Source organism: Mesocricetus auratus, unplaced genomic scaffold (assembly GCF_017639785.1).
Source record: "Mesocricetus auratus isolate SY011 unplaced genomic scaffold, BCM_Maur_2.0 Super-Scaffold_100010, whole genome shotgun sequence".
NCBI classification, from domain to species: domain Eukaryota; kingdom Metazoa; phylum Chordata; class Mammalia; order Rodentia; family Cricetidae; genus Mesocricetus; species Mesocricetus auratus.
The window spans coordinates 6,947,581-6,970,470 of record NW_024429194.1 but is presented as its reverse complement, the minus strand read 5'-3'; the positions used below and the strand labels follow the sequence as shown (position 1 = coordinate 6,970,470).

Genomic DNA, 22,890 nt, shown 5'->3' with positions numbered 1-22,890 from the left:
ACTGAACAACTACCAAAAGACACGTCTTCCTGGCTCAAACTCTCTTAAAATCCCCCTGGAGCTTCTGTGGTCCAAGCATCCACGTTATGACAATGATGACTAACAATGTAAGATTGAGCAAATTCTGAAACCCAGTTTAACAAAATATTTGAGAGATTTAAGAAACAGTTGTTTCAGCTGGGCGTTGGTGGCGCACGCCTTTAATCCCAGCACTCGGGAGGCAGAGGCAGGAGGATCTCTGTGAGTTCGAGGCCAGACTGGTCTACAGAGCGAGTTCCAGGACAGCCTCCAAAACAATACAGAGAAACCCTGTCTCGAAAAACCAAAAAAAAAAAAAGAAAGAAAGAAAGAAAGAAAGAAAGAAACAGTTGTTTCCCCTGGTGATGGTGGCGCACGCCTTTAATCCAGCACTCAGGAGACAGAGGCAGGTGGATCTCTGTGAGTTCCAGGGCAAGCAGAGCTAGAGTGAGTTCCGTGACAGCCAGGGTTACACAGAAAAACCCTGTCTCGAAAAACAAACAAAACAAGATTAGAGCTACTGTCTTTTTTCTTTTGGCACAGAAAAATATCATTTACTGTAAGGGCAAACACAGTCTTTGAAACCATCCCTGGGCAGCGATGAAGGGGCAGGAGGCCAGGAAGGTGGCTTAGTCACTAGAATACCTATAGTGCAGGCATGAAGTCCCAGGCTCAAGCTCCGTCATTCACACGGGCATGGCGGGACACACTTGTAATCCCAGGACTGGGAGGCAGGGACAAAAGATTCCTGCAGTTTACAGGCCAGCCATCTTAGCTTATCAGTTTAGAGCAGTGAAGAGACCTTGTCTAACGGAGAAAAATGGTTGGTGTTTAAGAACAACACTTGAGTTTGTCCTACGCCCTCCACATAAATATGCATACATCTACACGTGCAGCCACACACAGGCAAGTGTACATAGGAACCTGAATGCGTGCGCGCGCGCGTGCGCGCGCACACACACACACACACACACACACACACACACACACACACACACACACACACACACACACACACACAGAGAGAGAAACATGCATGTCAGCGTGTCCGGCATTCGCCTCCTTGGAGTCACTGCTTCCGCCTTGCAGAGTCAGTAGAGAGGGTGGGCAGGACTCATACCTGCACGGTTGGGCTGAGCACAATGGAGATGTTCTGGATGTTCATCTTTGTCTCCAGCTCCCTGGCAATCACATGGTCCATGTGCACAATGAGCCAGGAAAGCAGAAGCTGGTTGCACTCGGGCAGCTCCTTGAGCAAGCGCTGGAATTCCTGCACTTTCTCCGTCTCCGTGGCCCTCCCACAGGCCTCTTCAAAGCGCGGCATAAGCTCTTTGGTTAGCAAGTTCTCTGGGAGGTCTCGCAGATACTGCTTCAGCAGACTGGCTACAGTGTTGGGTTCATACTCTTCCAAGTTGGGAGACTCCTCCCGGTCATAGGCTGCTTTCAGCTCGTCTACCTTTGACTTGATTCCTTAAAACGTGAAATTTAGGAGACATCAGACATGGGTTCTGTACCACTACACACGCCTGCTGGGTGACGCAGGGACAGCCAGGAACCAGGTGTGGAGGCTGAGGCACGAGGGCTGCTGCCTGTTCAAGGCCAGCCTGGGCTACATAACAAGACCCCCCCCCGTGGGAATCAGTAATGCATATGGGTCACGGAGCTTCTTCACAAACACAAGAACTTAAAATCAGAACAGAAAAACTTAATACTCCCAGAAGCTACAGTGTATTAAAAAATATGCTTAATCCAGGAAATATTTGAATAATGGTACTTAGATAAACATTCCAGGGGAAATGAAGCTGTAATCCAAGCATACACACTGTACATAGAACGCCAACTTAACTCCCCGTCTAAAAGACAGTATGAAGCTCCCTCACACGCAGCTTCTCCCAGGGCAGAGGGTGAACTGCTTCTCTGGGAGTGAGTTACTCGTGATGTAACACAGTTTCCTAGCTTGGCCAATTCACTGGAGGCTGCTCTCCACTATGAGATAGCCACCTCCTTTCTATTTTAAAGTTTGAAATCTTCAAGAATTTTCTTAATCTGAAGCTGGGTGGTGCTGCCCATGCCTTTGATTCCAGCATTCGGGAGGCAGAGGCAGGAGAGATCTCTGTGAGTTCGAGGTCAGCCTGGTCTACAAAGCTACTGAGATAGACACACACAAAAATTTTTTTCTTAATGTCTTAATGTGAACCCAGTTAGAACAAGAAAGTAAGAGTCACGGGTTCTAAAGTACGACCACCTGGCCCTTGGCGTCGTACTGAAAAAACAGCGCATCAGGTGAGCTCTTTTCAAACACTCTGAGTGTCTTCAGTCCCATTGTCCCAAGTGACCTAATTCAGTGACAGTGACCATAACAGCTTTGTGGTTTTAAAATTCAAAACTGCAGACAGAACAATCTACAAGTTAGGGCTGACGGTGTCAAATGCAGATTGTCATCTAATCTGAACGTTTTGATTGGTGTGACACTTGCACTGGGGACTTGACTTCCCACCTGAAGCCCTCAATGGCATCATAACAAACGTGGCCCTTATCTAGAGTGACAGCATTAAGTCAATGGCACTAAACATGAAGACAGCAGTATGTCTCATTTTGATGGTCTTTATTCTGAGATAGAAAATAATTTCCACTTTTCTTATTTTGATGACAATCTGAATAAAACAAGATTTACAACAACTGTCACAGAGTCTTGTCAACAGGTACCTGTCACTCTTGGATGTCATGTCCCGGCCACAGTTTTTGGAGAGAATGTCTCACTGTTGGCCTTGACCAGCTCACACTCGTCCTGCCTCGAGCTCCTGAGTCCTGGGTCTATAAGCACTCTCCACCATACACCGTCATTTACTCCTCCCCAGAGACAACTGCGCTAACATGCTTGTCTTTTAAAATCTGGAAACTTCGCCGGGTGGTGGTGGCGCACGCCTTTAATCCCAGCACTCGGGAGGCAGAGGCAGGCGGATCTCTGTGAGTTCGAGGCCAGCCTGGTTTACAGAGTGAGTTCCAGCACAGCCTCCACAACAATACAGAGAAACCCTGTCTCATAAAAACAAAACAAAACAAAAAAATCTGGAAACTTCAAAACCAGGAATTCCAGTGAGAACTTGCTTAATCATTGTTGTAGAGTGTATGATTCCCCCCACCCCCCATGAAGAGTTGTGTGGTCAAAGGACATCACAAAAATAACCCTCTAAGGGATCAGAATGGCTGAGGCAGACACTGCCCGGCTTGGAACCTGAACCCCATGTCAGCACAAAACTCATGCTGCTTTTGAAGAAAGAAATCTTTGTACTTCTAAATAATTCACTCATTACTTGATTTTAGATATCCAATATGAAACACACTCTGACCAAGCATGAACTACAACGGAAGCTCTGTAGATGAACGGGTCATCAGTTTCATTGCCTGACACAGCATTCACATGTAGGGCCCAGCTACTTAGAAAACAGCACTTCTCGTCTTCAGGCAGGCTCAGGAAACTCATGACAAAGCTGTGTCATTAACTGTCTCTCTTGGCTGAGGCTTCCTTCAACAGACCTCAGCCTCCCCGCCGCTGGGCCCAGAAAGGAGGTAGGACAGGCTTGGCCCACCCCCTGGTAAGGACACAGCCCATATGCTTCACTCTGTCCAGCACTGCAAGCCGTGGACGACTCGGGGCAAATCCTAAAGGAAGGAGGCAGCATGGCAATCAAGCGTGGTGGGAGGTCACCAAACTGGAAGGGCCACGGAAGTAGTAAGGGCAGGACCCAGCCAAAATGTGGAGTTACTAACCCAGCAGCGGCACGCGCCCCATACCTGACACTCTGTAGACGCCCTCACACTTCATGCCGTGCCTCTCCATGTAGTCTATGCACTCGCGGAAGACAGCGGGCAACCGGACGCCATCGTACATCATGGTCCTCTCTACCGCGTCGGCCAGCGGGACGCCAAAAACGGGTCTGAGGCTCGGGACATCGACCTGAGGCGCCTCGGGCTCCTGAATGGGCTTCTTCTTTTTCTTCTTCTCCTTCCACTGTTTAACTACGTCAGCCGCTGTCAAGTCTTTAGATTTCTTCTCCTTATGCTTGTCCTCCTTGTGCTTTTCTTCTTTGGGCTTTTCTTTGATTTTAAAATCCTTCTCCTTCTTTTTAGAGAAGCTGGGTTTCTTGAACACATGGATTCCCTTGGATCTCTTCATCTTGGATGGACTTTCGGCTTCATCTCCAGAGCTATCTTCCTGGAAGGCAGCATAGCCTTCAGCTGCCAAAGAAATGCAGTAGGTATGTATAAATTACGTTTTTAATGTCAAACTGTCCCCACGCTTCCTAAAAAGAACAAAAAGGTACCGACTGGCAGCGGCTATGCAGCTTCCTGGGGCCTCCAGAAAACCATTCAAAAAAGAAAAAAGGTGTTGTGACCGCTCATGACCACAAGAGGGCAACAGACAGCAGCTAGCCTCTCAGCATCAATGGAGAAAGTAGTTTTATAGTTCACCGTGTAAGTGCAAGCAGAGCTCTGAGAAACCAAGTGTGAACACACGACGCACTACAGGACACGGCGCGTGCTGCTGCTGCTGAGCTGCTCTGCCTGCTCGTCCCGCTAACGGGAGGCATGCATGAAGCACGGACGCCTGAAGCAGCACCATTATTTCTGAGCTGCGGTATTCCTCGGCCACCTTCGCTCTCCCCCCATGACTCCCTCTCTGGGAAAACTGGGGCGGGGACCACAGACCCTTTAATGAAGGCTCAGTGCGATTTCTCCCTCACTTTGGCTGACACGTGAAAAGTAAGTTCTACACGCTCACACAGACACTGATTGCCTTCACGCCTGTTGCTTTTGTTTTGGTTTGTTTTTAGGATGGAGTCAGTCTCACTATGTTACCGAGGCTGGCTTACACTGGGCGCAGATAATGCCCCTGCATCAGTCTCCAGAATGGTCCAACTAGACGCTGTTGGGGAAGTCTTATGTCAATAAAGTACTGTTGAGCCTATAGGGAACCAAGATAGGAGGGATTAGGAGTCCAGGAGAACTCTGGGAGGAGAAACACAAGAGAGTCGAGATGTAACACCATTGGGGTAGGAAGCCCGGAAACCTCTCTGGTAAGAGACATACTTAGATTAACAATTATGGGGTAATTACTTAAGTCACAGCTAGCCAGTAAGAAACAAGCAAGGCCAACAGTTTCATAATTAATACAGCGTCCTGTGTGTTTATTTGGGGACTACAATGCGGCAGAGCCCAGGCAACTGGGGGGGGGGGGAATAAATCAAAGCGGCTAGCAAAGATAAAGCTTCCCTTAACAAGACGCACCACTGCGCCTGGCTGACTTTTACAGCCTCGTGTAGCCCTGGCTGTCCTGTAACTCACTCTGTAGACCAGACGGGCCTCCACTCACACAGATCCGCCTGCCTCTGCCTGAGTGCTGGGATAAAAGGCGTGCGCCACAGTGCCGGGCACATGTTTTCATACTATTATTTTATGTGTGTGTTCACATCAGTGGGTCACATGTGCCTGTGGACGCCAGCAGAGGGCATCGGGTCCCCCGGAGCTGGAGTCACGGTGGGTGCAGGTTCTGAAGAGCAGCACTGGGGAGGCAGAGGCAGGTGGATCTCTGAGGTGGAGGCGGTCCAGGACAGCCAGGACCACACACAGAAACCATACTGTGAAGAACCAAAGGCAAAACAATCTTAAGAGCAGACACTATGATGTAAAGTGAGTGAAGGGGCCAGCCCTGCTGACCCACAGCTGCAGGGTCCCCGGGACTCGGGGCAGGACAGCTGAGTCTCTATGCGGGTCCAGGACTGACACCGCAGCGGAAGCCAGAGGCTCTGACCTAGCCTAAGGACTCACTGCAATGAACATTCTCAACTTCCAACACCAGTGCCATGAAGAAATGATACGCGGTGGAGATGCGGGGAAGATCACGGTTGGCAGCCGGGGCAGGCCACGGCCCTGAGGGGCCCACAGGTGTTTTAGTTTAGTTTAGTTTTGTTTTTTTCTTTCTTTTCTACTTTTCACTTTAAAGATTTATTTATTATTATACAGTGTTCTGCCTGCACACCAGAAGAGGGCACCAGATCTCACCACAGATGGTTGTGAGCCACTATGTGGTTGCTGGGAATTGAACTCAGTACCTTGGGAAGAGCAGCCTGTGCTCTTAACCTCTGAACCATCTCTCCAGCCCCTACATTTTTTTTTTTTGGAGGGGAGACTACAAGGCTGGAAGGTGAACATGGAAGGACTGGGAAATGAGTGGCATTGAGTACATGATGTGAAATATCCAAAGATTAGTAAAAACTGTTATTATTTTTTAATAAACTGAAAACCAGTACTTACTCCTTTTTTCCTTTTTCTTAAATTTCCCCTTTTTCTTTCCATGATCTTTCTCATCATCCGACACTATGTCAGGAGGCTCGTGGAGGATGTCATGAGGAGGCGAGGGCTCACCCGTCCGGTACAATCCAGGAAATTTCGTAGGGCTGATCTCCTCAGAGCTGGGGGTCCGGGTCAGCCCGCTGCCATGCTCTGCCCTGCGGTGTTCACTGGGGCTGCTGGTGGGGGGCAGGAAGCACTCGGTCATGCTGACGCCTGACAAGAAAGGGAAGCCGTCTTCTCTGTTACCTACCCATCACACCTGCAGGGAAGAAGGCATCCGCAGTCAGCACACACTACCCAAGAATCAGAGCTGCCGTGGACACTCAGCCACGAACCCTGCATTCACTAACGAAAGCACCCCGGTCTTGTATCACAAGGTACATTCCAGGTGTCACATACTTCAGTTCTCAGAGCTCAAGCGCCTGTAATCCAAGCAGTCAGAAGCCAAGCTACACGTCTGAGGCCAACCTAACAACACCTCAAACTCCAGGCTATTCTGGGCTGCACAGGGAGACCCTGTCTAAACAGAGCAGTAACAATGAGTTCCTTTTAGAAAACAACTCATCTCTGGGTGTAGTGATGACGCACACTCTTGATTCAAGCACTCAGGCTGAGGCTGTGGATCCATGAGTTTGAGGGCAGCCTGGTCTCTACAGAGGGAGTTCCAGGACAGTCACAGGGCTAGGTAGAGAGACCCTGTCTTTCAAAAAAATTAAATAAATTTTAAAAAGAACTCATCAATGTAAAGGGCTTCATTTTAATAGATATTCAACATAAAACTTTAGTACTTTTAAACTGTGCTCCATCCAAGCAACCATCAATAACAAATTACAAACGCCATGCAACTACACAAGAACAATTGATATGTGTCTATCACTATTATTTACAATGGCAACAATGTTGTGTTCAAACTGATTGCTTCTCCTTTTTAGTCGGAGAACACACAAAGAACTAAGTTCAAAAGCTACTTGGACGCTGTGGTGCACACCTGTGACCCTAACCCTCAGAAGTCAGAGCCAAGTGGATTCCAAGGTTAAGGCCAGCCTGGGCTACAGAGAAACAAGTTCAACATCAGGCCAAGCTGTACAGTGACACTTGTCCTTAAAAACCAACAAAAACTTTGATTTTTTTTTTGATTTTTCCAGACAGGGTTTCCCTGTGTTAACAGTCCTGGAACTTGCTCTGTAGACCAGACTGGCCTCGAACTCACTGAGATCTGCTTGCCTCTGCCTCCCTACTGCTGTGATTACAGGTGTGCGCCACCAGACCTGGCTCTTGGTAATTTTTATGGTATGTATAATGGCCTTAATAAAGCTTAATTTAAAAAAAAAGGCAGGCATCAGCAGCCCTTCCCCAGGCTCTCCCTAGTCAGCCGCTCCATCCACTCCCCACAGACTCCAGTCACTTGAATGGACCTATCTGAGTTTTATATTTGTGTATCGATCTGCCTTGTTTGCTTAATACAACCCAAGGTACTCAAATACTCAATGTCTACTTAATAGACTATTATCTGTTCCCAACATGTGTACTGCTGTTAAAATGAAGACACCACAAACCTTGCCCTCAGCTTTCAATTCCAATTCAGAAAAAAAGAAAGAAAGAAAAAAGAAAAGGTGTGTGTGGAGGGGTCTTTCCTCAGGCTTTAGGAATTCACATAATTAATACACTTAGCAAAAGCTACAGGAAAATTCATGGCTTTCTATTTACAAACAGAAAAACTGAGAGTAACTTCCCCAAATCTCACAGCTAGATAAAGATGAAACACACATTCTTTCCACAACACTGAACTGATTGACCATGCTTAGAAAGTTTGGTATGAGAAGCAAGGACACAGACAGGGGCACACAGGACTTCAGAGAAGGCAGAGGACACTGTCCAAACACAGTGGCTTCTGAAGCAACAGGAGGGCAGGGGGTAGTGGGCCACACCCTAACCCCAAATTCAAGAAGCCAGGGCTGTCAGAGAGCAAGCTCCACACCAGCCAATGAATGTGAAAGCCAAGCACAGATGCACTTACTGAGCGCAGTCTAAGGGCAGGAGGGCCTGCAGAGAAAGCCCAGCTGTTTTAAGATGTATGTATTTGATGCGTGTCTGTGTGGGAAAGTGTACATCCACACGCATGAAATGCATGCAGGCCCCACGGAGGCAGAGGAGTCCTCTGGAGCCACGGCAACTATGAATTACCTGACGAGCTTGCTGGAGACCAAAGCCGGGTTGCCCGCAAGAGCAAGGAGTGCTCTTAACCACCGAGCCCTCCAGTCCCACACAGCACCAGATTTTGACATTCGAATCCTGCTCTCAAAGCATCTTAAAATTACACCTACATTTACATATAATCCTGGCTTCCTGTTATTTTTAATAAATTTCCATACTCAATTGACAAAAATAAGGATTTTGCTCATAACACAACAGCTATGTTGTAAAATATCCCAAAGAAGAATTTATTTATACTATGGACTGAATGTGTCTCCCCCAAAGTGGCAGTGTTAGGAGATGCAATGCTTATGTCATGAGGGCAATGGAAGCCTCAATCTTCAAGAAGGACTGCAGAGCTCAGAGTTCACCTTTCACTGCAGAACACAGCAAGCAGGCCCAAGACACTGAACCCGAGGCCAGTCTCTTCATTTTAGACTTCCCAGCCTCCACAGCAACGAGCAGTGCCAGTGTTGGCTTCTGTTATCGCGCTACGATGAGACATCCAGACTCCATAGCTGGGGAGGGCTGCAGACAGGAGCAGATATGAAGGACTGTGGGAGTCAGATATGCATGTCTGACCAGAAGAGAGCCACAGCAAACTGAACTTTATAGATGAGTACAAGAGGAAGAATTCAAGTGGTATGGATGCAGTAAATATCCAAAGGCAAGATAATAAGTAACAAACCCCAGAAATCTGGTATTTTTCTTAGTTGAATAAGGAGTTTATACATATTCCACCTAGTAAAACAACTAAAAACTCCAGATAGCAGATTTCTCAAAAGGAAGAGAAGATGGAAAGAAGACAGGTCAGTTAAGAACCTAAAGACAGATGAGACCTGGGGTGAGTTTCCCAAGCTCCTCCCCTTCTTCCATGCCCCCTTCCTCAGGCTCCTCCCCTTCTCTTCTCTCTATGGTGAGCACTCATGTGTGTGTGTGTGTGTGTGTGTGTGTGTGTGTGTGTGTGTGTGTACACGCACGCATGCATGTGTGATCCAATGAAAGAAGTCTTGAGAACTCTTTTAAAAGATCATCTGTGTTGGTCAGCTTTTCCGCGAAGATTAGAGTTTTCTGTCACTTGACACCAGCTAGAGTCTTCTGGGAAGAGGGACTCTCAATTGATGAAAAGCCTTCCTAAGACTTGCCCTATAGGCAAGCCTGCTGTGCATTTTCTTAATTAGTGACTGCTGTGAGAGAGCCCATGCCACTCGCATGGGTGGTCCTGGATGGCCTAAGACAGGAGGCAGAGCCAGACGTGGGGAGCAAGCCAGTCAGCATCGGTCCTCCATGGTCTCTGCATCAGCTGCTGCACTCACTCTGGTTCCTGTCTTAAGTTCCTGCCCCGACTTCCCTCAGTGATGGACTATCGCCTGGAGGTATGAACTGAATAAACTCTTTCCTCCCCAAGTTGCTTTGGCCATGGTGTTTTGCTGCAGCCAACAGAAACTCTAAGACATCACACTATAACAGTCCTGAGGTACGTCAACTTTTCAGACAAGTTCACTATGTCTCACGGTTGCGAGGGATTTGGTCCTGCTCCGTTAGGCCTGCCTTGAGGCAGTAAGTCGTGTTAGAGAATATGTACGGAGCAAAGACACTCAGCTACCCACGGCCAGAACAGGAGAAAGACAGGAGGGGCTGCAGTCCTACTCCCCCTGACTTCTCACCAAACCCATCTCTCAAGACTTACCACCTCCCAATAACGCCGACCTACAGACCAAGCCCTCAGAACATGGTTCTTGAGGAACCGTCCAAAATCTAAATTACTGCAAAGTGCAAACCAAAAATTTGCTAAATTGTACAGTTCACAAACCAGTGGACAATAAATTCACGGGGGGGGGATCTAAACATCCAAGAAATGCAAATTAAAGCATCTTAAGCTATCATAGTCATCATGCAGAATGGCTAAAATTAAAGGGAATGACAATTTCTAATACTGACATGGGTTTGGGGCACCCAGAAGTCTAAACACTGAATGATGGAATGTGAAGTTTGACCACTTTGGATAACTGCCAGTACCCGGGTCAACATACCTTCCCCACATAACCCAACAATTCCACTCATGAGCATCCACCCATGAGAATTAGAACACTGTTCTGACAGGCATGTAGGCTAGAGTACACAGGTGCTAAAAGTTATCAAATGTCATGTTTCACTGAATACAAACTGTAAAGAAATTTGATGAGTTGTTTAAAAAGATGGCTCTTCCCGTCCAAAGGTCCATATTCTACTCCACCCCACACTCACACTTACTACAGGTGTGTCCATTCCAGGGAGTCAAAGTGAAGTCAAGTGGCCAGTTCATGAGATGGGGAGGGGAGGGGAAGGGAGGGGAGGGGAAGGGAGGGGAGGGGAAGGGAGGGGAGGGGAAGGGAGGGGGAAAATCATAAATATTTTAAAGCAGGAGAAACTCGATCTAGAATATAAACACTATTTGTTAACCGTGAAGTGGGTCAGAAGTAATTCTCAGACAGAGGAGGGCTCTGGAGCCTCCCATGGTCACACGTGTAAGGCACATGTGGACACATTACGGGAATGATTCCTTATGGACGCCCCACAGGCCAATTACTATCTAACTGAGTTGCCACACAGTTCATTTTCCCAGGTCTGCTAACACCATTCGGGTGGTCCTTAACAGACACTGACTTGGTTTTTCCTTATAAGTCATCAGCCTTAATCTTTTACTTAGCTTTTCCCTGCCCCCAGGTGCTTATCTAAACTTTTAATTAGAGTTCCCTCATGTGACTCACAGAAATTCACTGAGCTACATAATGTTTCCCACACAGCTTCCTAGCATCCCAAGGCAGAGTAAAATAACATGCCTAAAGCAAGCCATGCAGGTAGAAATTATCCTATCAAATGTGACATTCTAAAATTACATTACAACACGTGTACTCTTCCTTATTAACAGCAACTACTAAAGGACTAACTAGCAGAAAACAGAAAGAGTAACAGTCACCTTAGAAAACTGCTACCACTGTAAAACTCAAGAAGCTAAAATCTAGCCATGTGTTGGTGGCGCATGCCTTTAATCCCAGCACTCAGGAGGCAGAGGCAGGCGGATCTCTGTGAGTTCGAGGCCAGCCTGGTGTACAAAGCTACAGAGAAAGAAGTTAAAATCTTCCCCCTTAGACATGGTGACACACTCCTGTATGCTAGCACTCAGGAGGCTAACAAGGGAGGACTACACACTGAGGCCAGCCTGGACAACACAGACAAACCCCTTGTAATAAATAGCTTTTTAAAGAGATGACAAGAGCCGGGCATTGGTGGTGCACGCCTTTAATCCCAGCACTCGGGAGGCAAAGGCAGGAGGATATCTGTGAGTTCGAGACCAGTCTGGTCTACAGAGCAAGTGCCAGGACAGCCTCCAAAACAATACAGAGAAACCCTGTCTCGAAAAACCAAAAAAAAAAAAAGAAAAAAAAGAAAGAAAAAGAAATACACACAAACGTAACCTAGAGTGTGAGAAACTAAACTACCTCTTGAATTTATACAATAAGTGGGTAATGGGTAACTCCATCAAAAAGACATAACAATTATACATGTTTATGCATCTGAAGATACAAAAATTGACAAATTTGAAAGGAGTAATATCCCAACAACTGGAGACTTCCATACCTCCCACCTAAGTAACAGTTCAGCTAGAGAGACCAACCAGAACACAGCCCACTTAAACCCTGTCGCCCTCCCAGACATCTCACAGAGCCTCCTGCCCAGCAACAGCACAGTACAGCACATGTCTACCACAGGTCACCAGAAACATTCTCCAGAGTCAGTCACAAGTGTCAATCAACGTTAAAAGAATGAAACCCAAAACAAAACTAAGTTTGCTCCTGCAACATCATTCAACGCCACACTAGGATTCTTGCTTGGAATTAGGAAAGAAAAAGACTGGATAAATAAAAATTATAAATAAAGGAAGTAGTAAAACTCCCTCTACTTGCAGAAGGGCCTAACCTTACAGAAAACTCAAAAATGAAGTTCAAAAATTTAGGAAGACAGAAACAAGCTGTATATCCATATACATTAGCAATGTATAGACATTTAACAATGAATGTCACGAAAATGAAATGGAACAATTTCATTTGCAATAACACACAAAAGAGTAAGTAGGAACAAATGTCACCAAGGAAGTAAAAGGCTTGCACAGTGCTAACTTTATAGCATTGCTGGAAGAAATTATATACAGCTTATGAAAAGACGCTTCCATTAATAAAAACTTTTTTTTAACTCTATGTGGGTTTACCCAGGAAGAATCACTGTAAAACGTCATGGCCTTTTTGCAGATACCTAACTGTCACAAGGGGCCATGGTAGCAACAACAACCAAAATCTGGAGAAAAAAAAGGAAAAGTTGAAGAACTTACACTTCCTGATTTTTAGAATTTACTAAAAGCTGAAATAGCCAGGCGGTGGTGGCACACACCTTTAATCCCAGCACTCGGGAGGCAGAGGCAGGCGGATCTCTGTGAGTTCGAGACCAGCCTGGACTACCAAGCGAATTCCAGGACAGCCTCCAAAGCCACAGAGAAACCCTGTCTCGAAAAACCAAAAAAAACAAACAAACAAAAAGAGCACTGACTGCTCTTCAGAGACCCCAGGCTCAGCTCCCAGCACCCGCATGGCAGCTCAGCCATCGTATCTGTGACTCCAGTTCCAGAGGATCCAACGCCCTCTCCAGCCTGGAAGGGCACCAAGCACATGTGTGGTGCACGGACACAGAGGCAGGCAAAGCACTCACATAAATACAGACATGTGAATCTCAAAAGGCAGTGCCGGCACCACGCAAGGGTAACAGGTTGACTGATGGGCTCAAGCTGAGAGTCTAGACATAAGTGTAGAGAGAAGCCTTTTCCTTGCCAGTTGCTATGGTTCCCCCCCACCCCACCCCCCGCCAGTCGCCTGGGCTCTGCCACGTTGTAGTCCCCAAATAACACACAAGACGCTGTATTAATTATGAAGTTGTTGGCCTTGTTTGTTTCTTACTGGCTAGCTCTGACTTAAGTATTTAACCCATCTAAGTATTTCTCTTACCGGACAGACATCTTACTTCTCTGGTGGGCTACATCGTGACTCCCTGTGTTTCTCCTACCCAGAGTCCTCCTGGACTCCTAGTCCCACCTATCTTGCTTCCCTATTGGCCAACAGTGCTTTATTGACATATACACAGGACTTCCCCATCACATAAGCCCACACATCTGTGGTCAAATGGTTCCCAATAAGGGTGTCATAACTATTCAGTCAGAACCAAAAAGGGAACAAGGCCAACTAAATTACTACATGCCAGAAAGAGACCTCTACTAAAACAATAAAATTATTAGAATAATCAATCTTCAAAACTTGAATTAAGCACAATTCCTAGATGACAACAGTTTAACAAATGACACGGGTAACTTATAAACCAAAATATTTGCGCATCAGAGGGCTCTATCAAGACAGTGAAGACACTGGAGAATGAGAAAACGCATGTAAATCATATAATTTATAAGGGTCTTGTATCCAAAATATACAAAGAACGCTTACCATTCAACAAGAGACAGACAAACCCAATGGACAAGGGATTTGAATAGCTGCTTCTCCAAAAATATACAAATGACCAACAAATACATGAAAAGACAGTCAAAATCATTGGCCACGAAGACCACGCAGAAAGGAAGGAAACAGCAAGGGTTAGCCATGGCGAGAGACACTGGAGGCCTGGGAGGAACTAGCTTGCAGTCTCCTAAGACCTAAGCATAAGGTACCATGCGAACTGGTTTCTGACTACCCTTCTGATACCAAATGTATTTCTCCTCAGCTCTCCAGAGACCAGGTGGATGCTCTGTAATTCATTTCCGTTCTCACAATATGGTCAAAAGTTAGTGTCGGACTGTAACTGTAAGCGCTCAGCCCCACAGTCCACCATCACTTCAGATGTCAGTCACAAGCCCCACACCACCCCCTGTAGGTCTGACTAAGCAGCTGTACAACGTCCATCTCAGGGGCACTTAAGCTATGCTAGAGGTCAGAGAACAAGCTCATCCTTCTACCCTGTAGGTTTCAGAAATCAAACTCAGGCCATCAATCCTGGCGAGAGAGAGACACCCATCTCACCAGCCTGGGTTCAGTTTTTTGTTGTTGTTTATTGTTTTTCAAGGTTTATTTCTTTGTTATGAATACAGGACTCTGTCTGCATGTAACCTGCAGGCCAGAAGAGGGCACCAGATCTCATCATAGATGGCTGTCAGCCACCACATGGTTCTGGGCACTGAACTCAAGATCTCTGTAAGAGCAGCCAGTGCTCTTAAGTGCTGAGCCATCTCTCCAGCCCAGGATTTTGTAAGAATACTTTCACACATTTGGAGAAAACACTTAACTCACATTCACCAATTTGTGGTAGCAGATGTCATAAACAAGCAGCCAGATGAAGACCCTTCAAGGCGAAGAAGGCCAGAACGGCCCCAATAGCTGAAGCCTCTGCCCTATGAGATGCAACACTCCCCTAGCACTAGGGTGCATTCACCTACCCAGAATCTCGCGGAACCTCTCCTGCCAAGGGGTTTTTAAAGGATTTTAATTATGTTTATCTCTGTGGGGAGGGGGAGTATGCGCACATGAGTGCAGTGCCCAAGGAGGCCAGAAGAGGGCGTCAGATCCTCAGAGCCAGAGTTACAGGAGGTTGTGAGCTGCTTGGTATGAGTGCTGGGAATTGAACTAGGGTCTTCTACAAGAGCAGTATGTGTTCTTACCGGCTGAGCCCTCTCTCCAGCTCGGCTGAAGGGCTTCTTCTAACAGAGGCCTCATTTCAAAGCTATGATCATCGGCCACTGGTAATCAAACATGGCCTGCAGCTTTCCCTTCTCATCCTACTCCCAACTAAGAAAATTCTAACAGCAAATCATGGAGTTGGTTCCCCTGGAAAACAGCACCCAGCCTCAAGTTATGCCGTATCCCCCCTGCGCAAACTATTACTTTATTCACAGAAACTCAGCCTCAGCATGGCTGAAAGTATTAAGTATGTTTAAAGGCTAAGACTCCCTCCCCCGTGAGTACCTAAAACAAAAAAGTTCCAAAGCCTACATCTACTGGGCTGTATTTACTATGCATACCTACAATAAAGTTTAATGAAGAGATTAATAAAACACAACAACATGACAAGATGCTGTGAAGGTGTGAAACCTCTTGAAGCGCTGCACTGTACTCTCCCGCCCGTATCTGCTGTGATGACGGGGCTGAGGTGAGGAACAGTGCGGCGGATGATGGAGGCACTGAGATGCAGTTACTGGAACACAAGCATCACCGCAGCAGTGGAGCCCATAGCTGAGAGGCTACTGTGGTAGTCTGAATGAGACATGTCCCCTTGTATCTGCCCCAACTGCTGGTGCTGAGGCAGTCAGACAGCTGGTTAGAAGAAGACATCTCACCGGGGCAGGCGTTGAGAGTTGACCCCCTGACCCCGCTGCAGTGTGCTCTCTCTGCTCCCTGTGTGTGGGTGGAAACGTGATCTCTCCATTTCCTGTTCCATCATTCCTGTCACTTCCTGCCACACCCCTCCCTGCCACGATGGAACTGTAAGCCACAAACTCTTGGTCCCACGAGTTGCTTTTGGTCATGATACTTAATCACAGCAACGAAAAGTAACTAAGGTAACAGCTAAATGAGTACCAGGCTGGCAGCATACTCAGCTGACACGCTGAGCAGAGGGAAATACCCCAGTGGACAGCCCTACGATGAAAAGCTGAAACCAGCCCCACATGCCCGAGAAGGGTGTCTTATGGGTGCAGGAATTATATCCCAGGAAAGGCACTGCTTTCTAAACTAGGTTCGAGTCTTCGCCTCGGCCTTCATCACCTTCTATCCACGCTCTCTACACTTCCCCTCACAGCTCACATGGGTGCCTGGGAAGACGGGAAAGTGAGGGCTGGGAGAGGTCTGCTTTCTCTACTCTGACCTCTTAATGAACATGGTTTCTTCCTCAGCCGTCCCACCAAACCGCTATGAGTTTAATCCAACAGACTGTTGGAATCTTTATCAAATTCAGTGACTTTCTACTTACCAAATGCAAAAGATTCTCATTCTGCTTATTCTGACCAACCACTCAGAGCACTGAAAGATTCATTTTTATTATGTACCCACACATGGTGGTGCACACTTTAATCCCAGCACTCGGGGGACAGAGGCAGGTGGATCTCTGTGAGTTCAAGACCAGCCTGGTCTTCACAGTGAGTTCCAGGACAGCCAGGACTACATAGAAAAAGACCCTGTCTGAAAAAAAAAAAAAAGAATAAAACTGTGTGGTTTAGTTTGGGTGCCCCTGGAGGCCACAGGTGTTGGTTCCCTCAGGAGCTGCAGTTACAGGCAACTATGAACCACCCACTAGGGGTGCTGGGAGCTGACCCTGCGTCCTCTGGAACAGCAGGGATGGCTCTTAGCTGCTGAGCCGTCTCTCTAGGCCTGACTTGAGAATTTCAAGTGAGGCTCGCATCTTTTTGTCAGGGTTGGTGTTTTATTTTGTATTTGAGACAGGCCTTGCTATCTGGTCTTACAGGCACTGACACCACACGTGGCCACGCTTTCCTCCTCTTTCTTTTCTGGAGTTAGACGTGAAGACAGTCGCCTTCTCTAAAAATGACCCTCTCAGCTAGACACAGTGAGTCATACCCGAAAGACAGCTGAGGCAAAGGGAATGATCCTTCTGAGGTCAAGGCTAGCCTGGACTATAGAATGAGACCCTATCTCAAAAAGGTTAAAAAACAAACAAACCCTATTTTGGTTTCTATGACAAGATTTCCTCATGGATGCCTTGACAAAATTGTTTTCTGAGACAGTAGTCCTGGCTGTCCTGGAACTCATTCTGTAGACCAGGCTGTCCTCAAACTCAAGAGATCCCCCTGCCTCTGCCTCCCGAGTGCTGGGATTAAAGGTGTGCGCCACCACCATCTGACCTACCAAACATTTTTGAATGTTACTGTCCAACACATCCTCTGGATTCAAATGCTCTGTGCCCTATTCCTAGAACTGCTTGCTGTCGGCAAACTCTTGCTGTATGGTGGTCTCTAAATCAAGGCTTCAGCTACCATATACAGTGTGCTTTACGGGATTAGAGAGACGGCTCAACTACTAGAGCTCACAACTAAAAAGATGACAGTGTGCTGACCACTCCTGCCTCCCTCCCTCCTTCCCTCCCTCCCCCTCTCTTTTTCTCTCTCTCTTCTGCTCGCTTGCAGGCACGCACAGAAAACTCTAAGGCAGATGGTTTTACCGGAAGTTTCACAAAGAGCATCCTCTCAATATGCCAGAAGCCAATGCTCTGTTCCTCCTCAAGTTCACTCCCCTTCCTGAATTCTCTGTCTCACTATATCTTATCACTCTTTTCTCAAGGACCCAGGATGAAATCCAGGTCACTGTATTGTTATTTCACCCTCACATTCCAATACCAAACTCTGCTAACCCTAGCCAGTGTATTCTCTAAGTATCTCTGCTATCTGTATCCCGAGACTGCGTCAGTTTTAGACCCTATTTCTCACCTCAGTTATTGACAAGAGCGAAGACTCTCTAAGCCTTTCCATACTCAGTTGTACATAGCCTCCCTGCTCTGACATCTACAATTCTAGAAAGACACTTCTAAAATGAAAACACTGTGACTTTAAAACCCTCACAGTGTATTATTACCTATGGGGGAGGCGCTAAAACCCTCAGCCTGGCACACAGGTTTTGAAGACCTATCTTACAGCCTCATCTTCCACTCCCGTGTCCACAACCAACCGTCGCCACAGCTACAGAAACACCTGTCCGCAATGCTCTGGAAATGGCTCATGCTTCCCACTCGTCTCTGTCCAACCTCTTCAGCCTTAAGTTCCTTTCCCAGTTTGTTTTGCCGGCTCTTTAAGGGTGCAAGCCGGGCTTGGTGGCGCAAGCCTTTAATCCCAGCACTCAGGAGGCAGAGGCAGGCGGATCACTGTGAGGTCTGCCGAGCAAGTTCCAGGACAGCCTCCAAAGCCACAGAGAAACCCTGTCTCGAAAAACCAAAAAAAAAAAAAAAAAAAAAAAAAAAAAAAGGGTGCAACAATTGTAACAGAGGAATAAACACCATTTGACTGGGAGGTGGGCCAGTTGAGGGGCCCATCCTCTTCCCTTCCCTGCTCTGTTCCAACCTCTACTTGCAGGACAAAGCTGAAATTGCTATGGTAGTCTACAGACTATCCCCCAGCTACAATGGAGGTACACACAAGCACACACAAACATACACACCCTTTGCAGATGCTACTGTATAGTGAGCCTTACATGCTTTTGCTTACATCATTCCCTATCTAACTGCCCATGATTTCTATAGCTGTCTGGTTGTATGTTATCTGTGTGTTATCTGTGTTAAGTCATCTTCCCCTGAGTATCCCCAGCCTGTGTTTTCCTCGATGTTTATCTATGGCCCTTTTCTAACTACTGCCCTGTTCCGTGGCTTCTCCCTTAGCAAACGGGAAATTACAGAATCCCCATATTTTCTACAAAGCAATCTTAAAAACATACTGTAGTTTGTGGGTTGAGCATTGTAGCACAGAGGTTAAGTGCTTTTCTAATGCATCCAAGACCCAGGTGTCAATCCTCAGCATGTATCTGTCTGTGTATAAAACAATGTATCTTATATGTACTGGTTATTACTTGTTGACAATTCAAGAGGTTCACTTGACCACCTGAAAGCAGGCGGTCTTAACCATCCTCAAGTCCTGTTCACTTGGCAGAGAACCTAAACAGAGTAACTTTTTATTCTAAATAATATGCATTTTCCCCCACGTTCAGTCTCACATATGCTAGCATAAGTTCTACCAGAACAGCTAGACATGGTGGCACATGCCTTTAATTCCAGCACTTAGAAGCCAGAAGCAGGAAGATCTCTGTGAGTTCAATGGTCTTAGGGAGGCTCTGGGACAGTCAGGATTACACAGTGAGATCCTGTACCTCCTCCCCCAATAAAGAAGAAAACAACAGAACACACTTTGGGCAGTGTTCTGGACTAATCTCTTCTTGTCAAGCAATCAAACTGTGCAAATTAACTGTACAAAATAAAGTTAATATTTGCTTCTTTATATTTTTATTGTTTTTGATCCCAGGAGAGGTGTACAATTACCTGTGGAGACCACAGCTGTTGAATTTCTCTGGGAACTTGACTTACAGGCAGTTGGGAACCCAACTTCCAGTAACCCTCATGAGCAGCAAGCCTCTAAGCCAGTAAACAATGTCTCTGGTCCCAATGCACACGTTTTGGGTTTTTTTGGTTTTTTTTGTTTGTTTGTCGAGACAGGGTTTCTCCGTGTAACCCCCGGCTGTCCTGGAACTCACAGAGACCCGCCTGCCTCTGCCTCCCGAGTACTGGGATTAAAGACGTGTGCCACCACCGCCCGGCCCAATGCACACTTTTTAAAATAGCACTTTCTAAATGATTAAGAAAATGGTCCCTGTAAACTCTAAGAAACCACCTTTCCTAAAGACAGCAAATTCTCTCACCTTGTGCCTAGACAGTTTGTTTAAAAAACTATTTAACAGCAGCTCCTACTCAGGTCTCCTTCAGATCTGCGAGGCACTCTGAAGAGAGGGGGCAAGGTAATTCCTACCACAGGAAGTGATGTGTCCTGTTTCTTCCTTTACAAGTGCTGCCAACCTGTTCCGCAAACCAAAAGTGGGCCCGTTCCTTACCATCACCTAAACATTTCGTGAATAAACTGCCCCGTACGGTGGAATGCTACCCTAAGCGCCACGGCGTTAGCCCACACGCATCGCACTGAAACCACTGAGGCCGGGCAGCTGGGCAGTGCCGCAGCTACCGTAGCCCTTGTGTCACCAGCACAGACCTCCAGCGGGAACGTCAACCAAACCCCGGGGTGCGCCAGCTGCTCTCTCCGGAAGAACGCCTGAAACCCTCTCCGAATTTGAACCGGCACTAACTAACTCAGAAGACTGCGGGGTGGAAAACAGTGTCCACCCCAACGACGTGATTTAAAGGCGAAAGCTAGCCTCGATTAAAAAACGCCGGGGCACAAAAAAATAACAAGAAAAAAAAACTTGCAAACGCGTTGAGCATGGAGTTCTGAACTCCAGGTCTGGCCGTCCATGGCCTCTGCAACCCTCTGCAACCAGGAGCTCCCCGTGGCCCTCGCCAGCCGCGTGCAGCAGCAGCAGCAGCAGGGGCCGCTCCCCGACTCCACCGGGCAAGCAGGCGGCCCAGGCGACCAGGCCAGGTGCGGCTCCCTAGCCGGAGGCCGGGGAAGGCCAGTCCCCCCGGGGCGGCGGCGGCCAGGTGCGGCCCGCGGAGACGCCCCGCGGCCTGGAAGCTACGGGAAACCGCAGGCTAGCTCCCCGGCTCGCCCAGGACACGCGCACCCGGGGAGGCCCCTCGGGAGGGCAGCGTGACCCACCCCAAGGTGCAAGCTATGGGGGTGGGCGAGCCTTCCCGGAGAGCATCGGGAGCGACAGCCACGCCCCCCACGCCCCCACCTCCAATCCCCAGCCCCGGCGCTCCCTCCCCAGCCCGGCACGCAGCCTTGACAGGCGCGGGCGCGAGGCCGGCCGCCAGACGGCTCGCCCGGGCCACGGCGCCGCAGCGCGGCGACCCCCCCCCCCACCCCCGCCGCCCGCCCCCGCCGCCCGCCCCCGCCGCCCGCCACTGACCGGCGCCTGCCGCCGAGCGACCGTCGGCTCCGCCGCTGCTCCCGCCGCCTGCTCGCACTCACTCACGCCGCCGCCTCCCGCGCTGCCCGCTCGGCCGGCCGCGGGCGCCCCATCCCCACCCCGCCCCAGCCTCCGCCTGTTTACAATGATTGGGACGGAGCCGGACGGAGCCGGCCCAGCGCGCACGCGCACTCCCTCCTCCCGCCTCAGCCGGCTTCCCGGGTCCTCGGATTCTCGGCTCTGACGGCCGGAGGCCGTCCGGGGCCAACGCCCCGTGGCCTCGCGCGGGGCGCGCCGGGAGTTGTAGTCCTCGGGCCCCCGCCGCCTGAGGCCCTCCGCCACGGACGTAAACCACAACCCCCAGAAAGCACCGCGCCTCCCGGGAAGGGGCTGGAAGGCGCTGGTGGGGTGGGGGGAGACCGGGAACCCGCGAGAGGACGTGTGCCCCGCGCTGGGGCTCTGCAGGCGCCTGCGCGGTGTCCTGGGGGCTCGAGGCGCGGGGCTCGCACGCCTACCGGAGCGGACGCCGGCGAGAGCGGAGATTGGGGGGCCCCCCGCAGAGCGCTTTGCTCCCCGAGCTCCGGGCCGTGTCCCCGGCTCCCGAGAGTGACACTTTCTTCTTCGGCGTACCTCGGTGGCTCCGACCGGTTAAACCAGCGGGGGCTGCGGGCCGGGCCCGCCTCTGGGCGGAGCACTTGCTGGCCTTCCCCGGGTCGGGCTGTGGTTGTGCGGCGGGGCCGGTCCGCGGCATCCCTGACCCTCCCACGCCCGAGCCGCAGCGTCGAGTGCAGCCGGAAGACCCGGGGGAGGCTGGGGAGGGCGCTCGCTGGTGCACAGCGAGCCCTGGAAAGCCGCGGCCCTTCGAAGTCCTTCTGGCCCGGCGACCGTGACCGAGAGCAGCGGGACGGGGGGGCTTTCTGGCGGACGACTCCGCGCGGCCGCCGCCGTTCTCGGGAGCCGCGTTCCAGAACCTCGCGGCCTGTTGAGGTTGAGCTCTGCTTCCCGAGCCCGTCTTTCCTGGAAAATATGACCAAAGAGCCCCTTCTCCGTGGCCTTCAGATAGCCCCCCGTGAGGAGGTGGCCCTGTGAGAGTGTGCGGATCAAAATAGTCCTTCCCCATCCCCCGGCCGCGCTGAACTGCCCCAGGGATCGGCACCCACCCCAGCGGAACTTCCATCTGGAGTCCTCTCCCGAGAGTGATAAATAGACTGGGGTGTGGAAGGGGCGTTTTTACCGGGTAGTTACCGGTGCTCACTTTTACTGTGGCACCCCCGTGGCCTGTCCTCATTCACTGTGGAAGTGAGGACACAGAAAAGGGAGAGAGCTGTGGGTGATAGCTGACACCCTTCCCTCCGAGCTGTGTAGTTCGTGCAGATACTTTTTTTTAAATTTATTTATTTATTATGAATACAATACCCTACCTCCATGTACACATCAGAAGAGGGCACTAGATCTCGTTACAGATGGTTGTGAGCCACCATGTGGTTGCTGGGAATTGAACTCATGACCTCTGGAAGAGCAGTCAGTGCTCTTAACCTCTGAGCCATCTCTCCAGCCCCCATGCGGATATTTTTTAAGTGCTGCGTTTGTGTGAGCCTGCGTGGGCGAGCCAATGCATGAATAAATCCATACACAACTGTCCGATCTGTGCTAACGGAGGTACAAATACAGAGCGCGTTTATCG

At 49.0% G+C, this 22,890-nt stretch overlaps 1 protein-coding gene across 3 annotated transcripts in view; it reads right to left on the bottom strand.

Annotated features, from left to right (window-relative positions):
• The window catches only part of Ralbp1 (ralA binding protein 1), a 36,166-nt gene extending 14,352 nt beyond the window's left edge, over nt 1-21,814 (bottom strand). Inside the window, exons 1-4 of one of the 3 annotated variants that reach the window (XM_040752932.1) lie at nt 21,722-21,814; nt 6,334-6,631; nt 3,814-4,257; nt 1,139-1,488 (exon numbers count right to left, since the gene is read on the bottom strand). In XM_040752932.1, the coding sequence (XP_040608866.1) occupies nt 1,139-1,488; nt 3,814-4,257; nt 6,334-6,577 (1,038 nt within the window). In that variant the 5' untranslated portion in view covers nt 6,578-6,631; nt 21,722-21,814. Of the gene's footprint in view, nt 1-1,138; nt 1,489-3,813; nt 4,258-6,333; nt 6,632-20,389; nt 20,412-21,206; nt 21,339-21,721 lie in introns of those variants that run through there. The other 2 variants (XM_040752931.1, XM_005077165.4) reach the window with 2 other exon arrangements.
• Between the last annotated feature and the right edge of the window lie 1,076 nt (nt 21,815-22,890).